Source organism: Salvelinus namaycush, chromosome 11 (genome assembly GCF_016432855.1).
Source record: "Salvelinus namaycush isolate Seneca chromosome 11, SaNama_1.0, whole genome shotgun sequence".
Classification (NCBI taxonomy): Eukaryota; Metazoa; Chordata; class Actinopteri; order Salmoniformes; family Salmonidae; genus Salvelinus; species Salvelinus namaycush.
In genome coordinates this window covers 32,200,690-32,206,634 of record NC_052317.1, presented here as the reverse complement: position 1 = coordinate 32,206,634, position 5,945 = coordinate 32,200,690, and the positions used below count along the sequence as shown (strand labels likewise).

Genomic DNA, 5,945 nt, shown 5'->3' with positions numbered 1-5,945 from the left:
CCTAATATGATACTGGCTCTCATGAGGACCGCCACAGGAAAGGAAGACACAGAGTTACCTCAGCTGCAGAGGATAAGTTCATTAGAATCAACTGCACCTCAGATTGCAGCCCAAATAAATGCTTCACATAGTTCAAGTAACAGACACAACACAACATCAACTGTTCAGAGGAGACTGCGTGAATCAGACCTTCATGGTCGAATTGCTGCAAATAAACCACTACTAAAGTACACCAAAAATAAAAAGCGACTTGCTTGGGCCAAGAAACACAAGCAATGGACATTAGACTGGTGGAGTCCAAATTTGAGATTTTTGGTTCCAACCGCCGTGTCTGTGAGACGCAGAGTCGGTGAACGGATGATCTCCGCATGTGTGGTTCCCACCGTGAAGCATGGAAGAGGAGGTGTGATGGTGTGGGGGTGCTTTGCTGGTGACACTGTCTATGATTTATTTAGAATTCAAGGCACACTTAACCAGCATGGCTACCACAGCATTCTGCAGCGATACGCCATCCCATCTGGTTTGGGCTTAGTGGGACTATCATTTGTTTTTCAACAACACAATCACCCGTCCTCAACCCAATTGAGATTTGGGATGAGTTGGACCGCAGAGTGAAGGAAAAGCAGATAACAAGTGCTCAGCATATGTGGGAACTCCTTCAAGACTGTTGGAAAAGCATTCCTCATGAAGCTGGTTGAGAGAATGCCAAGAGTGTGCAAAGCTGTCATCAAGGCAAAGGGTGGCTACTTTGAAGAATCTAAAATATATTTTGATTTGTTTAACACTTCTTTGGTTACTGCATGATTCTATATGCGTTATTTCATAGTTTTGATGTCTTCACTATTATTCTACAATGTAGAAAGTAGTAAAAATAAAGAAAAACCCTTGAATGAGTAGATGAGAACTTTTGACTGGTACTGTAGATGATGTGGAGTACAGAGCCGTGACGGATCTAGATGACCTATTTTTATGACTGCACTCTGAGTGACCTGGTGAGATGAGCTCTATTGGAGTTCTATGGTTGGTGTTGAAACGGTCCACATTAACTGGGATAGCATTCTGCTGAGTGTGCATTGTGAACGAGTGGTTTTGATCATTCTGCTAAGTGTGCATTGTGAACAAGTGGTTTTGATCATTCTGCTAAGTGTGCATTGTGAACGAGTGGTTTAAAAATAAAAAAAACCTTTGACCAGTATTACCTATATAGTGCACTACCTTTGACCAGTATTACCTATATAGTGCACTACCTTTGACCAGTATTCCTTATATAGTGCACTACCTTTGACCAGTATTACCTATATAGTGCACTACCTTTGACCAGTATTACCTATATAGTGCACTACCTTTGACCACTATTACCTATATAGTGCACTACCTTTGACCAGTATTACCTATATAGTGCACTACCTTTGACCAGTATTCCTTATATAGTGCACTACCTTTGACCAGTATTCCTTATATAGTGCACTACCTTTGACCAGTATTCCTTATATAGTGCACTACCTTTGACCAGTATTACCTATATAGTGCACTACCTTTGACCAGTATTACCTATATAGTGCACTACCTTTGACCAGTATTACCTATATAGTGCACTACCTTTGACCAGTATTCCTTATATAGTGCACTACCTTTGACCAGTATTCCTTATATAGTGCACTACCTTTGACCAGTATTCCTTATATAGTGCACTACCTTTGACCAGTATTCCTTATATAGTGCACTACCTTTGACCAGTATTACCTATATAGTGCACTACCTTTGACCAGTATTCCTTATATAGTGCACTACCTTTGACCAGTATTCCTTATATAGTGTACTACCTTTGACCAGTATTACCTATATAGTGCACTACCTTTGACCAGTATTCCTTATATAGTGCACTACCTTTGACCAGTATTACCTGTATAGTGCACTACCTTTGACCAGTATTCCTTATATAGTGCACTACCTTTGACCAGTATTCCTTATATAGTGCACTACCTTTGACCAGTATTACCTATATAGTGCACTACCTTTGACCAGTATTACCTATATAGTGCACTACCTTTGACCAGTATTACCTATATAGTGCACTACCTGTGACCAGTATTACCTATATAGTGCACTACCTTTGACCAGTATTACCTATATAGTGCACTACCTTTGACCAGTATTACCTATATAGTGCACTACCTTTGACCAGTATTACCTATATAGTGCACTACCTTTGACCAGTATTACCTATATAGTGCACTACCTTTGACCAGTATTACCTATATAGTGCACTACTTTTGACCAGGTAGAGGGCCATTTGGGACCCAGATATGGAGTTGTTCTCAGTCCTGTTCTTGTCCCTGTAGTGGTCCTGTAGATGAGGAGCCCAAGGAGCCGGTGGACCCGTCGCTGCGGGCTAGAGAGAACTGGCTACGAATCATCAACAGGGTCCAACAGCAGCTTCGGGAGGTAAGATCTCCCACTCAAACCTTATTCCCCAGTCCCATACTACTGTCCCAGTCCCATACAACTGTCCCAGTCCCATACTACTGTCCCAGTCCCATTCTACTGTCCCAGTCCCATACTACTGTCCCAGTCCCATTCTAAAGACCCAGTCCCATACAACTGTCCCAGTCCCATACTACTGTCCCAGTCCCATACAACTGTCCCAGTCCCATACAACTGTCCCAGTCCCATTCTACTGTCCCAGTCCCATACTACTGTCCCAGTCCCATACTACTGTCCCAGTCCCATACAACTGTCCCAGTCCCATACTACTGTCCCAGTCCCATTCTACTGTCCCAGTCCCATACAACTGTCCCAGTCCCATACTACTGTCCCAGTCCCATACAACTGTCCCAGTCCCATACTACTGTCCCAGTCCCATACAACTGTCCCAGTCCCATACAACTGTCCCAGTCCCAAACAACTGTGTCAGTCCCATACTAATGTCCCAGTCCCATACTACTGTCCCAGTCCCATACAACTGTCCCAGTCCCATACAACTGTGTCAGTCCCATACAACTGTCCCAGTCCCATACTGCTGTCCCAGTCCCATACTACTGTCCCAGTCCCATACTACTGTTCCAGTCCCATACAACTGTCCCAGTCCCATACAACTGTCCCAGTCCCATCCTACTGTCCAAGTCCCATACTACTGTCGCAGTCCCATACAACTGTCCCAGTCCCAGTCCCAATCTCATACAACTGTCCCATCCCATACTACTGTCCCAGTCCCATGCTACTGTCCCAGTCCCATACTACTGTCCCAGTCCCATACTACTGTCCCAGTCCCACTCCCATACTACTGTCCCAGTCCCAGTCCCATACTACTATCCCAGTCCCATACAACTGTCCCAGTCCCATACTTCTATCCCAGTCCCAGTCCCATACAACTGTCCCAGTCCCATACAACTGTCCCAGTCCCACTCCCATACTACTGTCCCAGTCCCAGTCCCATACTACTATCCCAGTCCCATACAACTGTCCCAGTCCCATACTTCTATCCCAGTCCCAGTCCCATACAACTGTCCCAGTCCCATACTACTGTCCCAGTCACATACTTCTATGCCAGTCCCAGTCCCATACTACTGTCCCAGTCCCACTCCCATTCTACTGTCCCAGTCCCAGTCCCATACTACTATCCCAGTCCCAGTCCCATACTACTGTCCCAGTCCCATACTACTGTCCCAGTCCCATACTACTGTCCCAGTCCCATACTACTGTCCCAGTCCCATACAACTGTCCCAGTCCCATACTACTGTCCCAGTCCCATACTACTATCCCAGTCCCAGTCCCATACAACTGTCCCAGTCCCATACAACTGTCCCAGTCCCATACTACTGTCCCAGTCCCATACAACTGTCCCAGTCCCATACTGCTGTCCCAGTCCCATACAACTGTCCCAGTCCCATATTACTGTCCCAGTCCCATACAACTGTCCCAGTCCCATACAACTGTCCCAGTCCCATACAACTGTCCCAGTCCCATACAACTGTCCCAGTCCCATACAACTGACCAAGTCCCATACTACTGTCCCAGTCCCATATTACTGTCCCAGTCCCAGTCCCATACAACTGTCCCAGTCCCATACAACTGATCCAGTCCCATACTGCTGTCCCAGTCCCATATTACTGTCCCAGTCCCATACTACTGTCCCAGTCCCATACAACTGTCCCAGTCCCATACTACTGTCCCAGTCCCATATTACTGTCCCAGTCCCAGTCCCATACAACTGTCCCAGTCCCATACAACTGTCCCAGTCCCATACTACTGTCCCAGTCCCATACTACTGTCCCAGTCCCATACTACTGTCCCAGTCCCATACTACTGTCCCAGTCCCATATTACTGTCCCAGTCCCAGTCCCATACAACTGTCCCAGTCCCATACTACTGTCCCAGTCCCATACAACTGTCCTAGTCCCATACAACTGTCCCAGTCCCATACAACTGTCCCAGTCCCATACTACTGTCCCAGTCCCATATGACTGTCCCAGTCCCAGTCCCATACAACTGTCCCAGTCCCATACCGCATCCTCTTGCCCTATACCCCAGCCCTGTACCCCATCCTCTTGCCCTATCCCCAGCCCTGTACCCCATCCTCTTGCCCTATCCCCAGCCCTGTACCCCATCCTCTTGCCCTATACCCCAGCCCTGTACACCATCCTCTTGCCCTATCCCCAGCCCTGTACCCCATCCTCTTGCCCTATCCTCAGCCCTGTACCCCATCCTCTTGCCCTATACCCCAGCCCTGTACCCATCCTCTTGCCCTATACCCCAGCCCTGTACCCCATCCTCTTGCCCTATACCCCAGCCCTGTACCCCATCCTCTTGCCCTATACCCCAGCCCTGTAACCCATCCTCTTGCCCTATACCCCAGCCCTGTACCCCATCCTCTTGCCCTATACCCCAGCCCTACCCCCATCTTATAGTCATCCCCGACCCCATGTAGCATACCTAACCAGCCTTGTTTCCAGATCCAGCCTGCACCCCAGTCCCATCCGTAGTGCTTTATCCAGATGAAGGGAGGAAGAGAGGGACAGTAGTAGACACATTCTAAAAGTCTCTGAAGTTCTTTTTGCAGAGCTTTGAAAAATGAATGTGATATGCATTATTTACTGCCAAAGTCGGGTGAATGGGTTCCCGATGTACATTTAGATACAGCAGTGCAGACCTAATGTGTCTTACACAGTATACAATTAATATTTTAAATGATCTGAAGATACATTTTATATAGATGGTGGTGCACATTTGCCCTTGGTATGGAAAATAACTCACTCAACTCTGTCTTTCAGTCATACCGAACTGCTAAAATAATTGATTTGAACGTTTACTTTGGCTTGATTGATTTGTTTATTAGTTTGCTCACATTTATTCACATATCATTTTGCTAATCATTATTTTTGAATAGAATGAATAATCACTTTCTTTGATGTTTATGTTGGTGTTTGTCACTGTGTTTATTTTTTGGTATTTTGTTGATTTCCCTTATCACCCCTTTTTGTTTTTTTGTCCCACTACTTTGTTTTCTTTCCAGTTTCATGTCATTGTCATAGCGATACTCACATGCACTCTGGTCGGCCATGATTGGAGCAGATTGACAGGTGGGTACACAGTGATTGGTTGTTCAAGATAATGGATGACCTGTTGGCCAATGATGTTTCAGTAATGTCCTGCAGTGCTCACATTCATTTTCACTTTAATTTGACCTTTTCCATTTCACTTCTCAACAACTACGTTGCATAATCTTATACAATATTTCCTTGTTAGAATTTCATGGATCCTCTGCACATTCATTATTATGATTCTAGAACTGTAACCATCTCTCAGCAAAGCTGGTAGAACTTAACTACAGTCAGGTGACATTAGCAAGAAACTTTTCCATCAATGTCTTTGTAATGTTGCCTGCAGTATCAATCCATAACATACGTGTTTATACCTCTTCATGTTTTGACGCAGTATGCAGTTTG

General features: G+C 45.6%; 1 protein-coding gene across 1 annotated transcript in view; it reads left to right on the top strand.

The window, feature by feature from the left end:
* Positions 1–5,945, top strand: part of LOC120055352 (protein unc-13 homolog A-like) — an 87,957-nt gene that overhangs the window by 43,843 nt on the left and 38,169 nt on the right. The window contains 1 exon segment of the mRNA XM_039003222.1: positions 2,354–2,445. Within this exon segment, the coding sequence (XP_038859150.1) occupies positions 2,354–2,445 (92 nt within the window).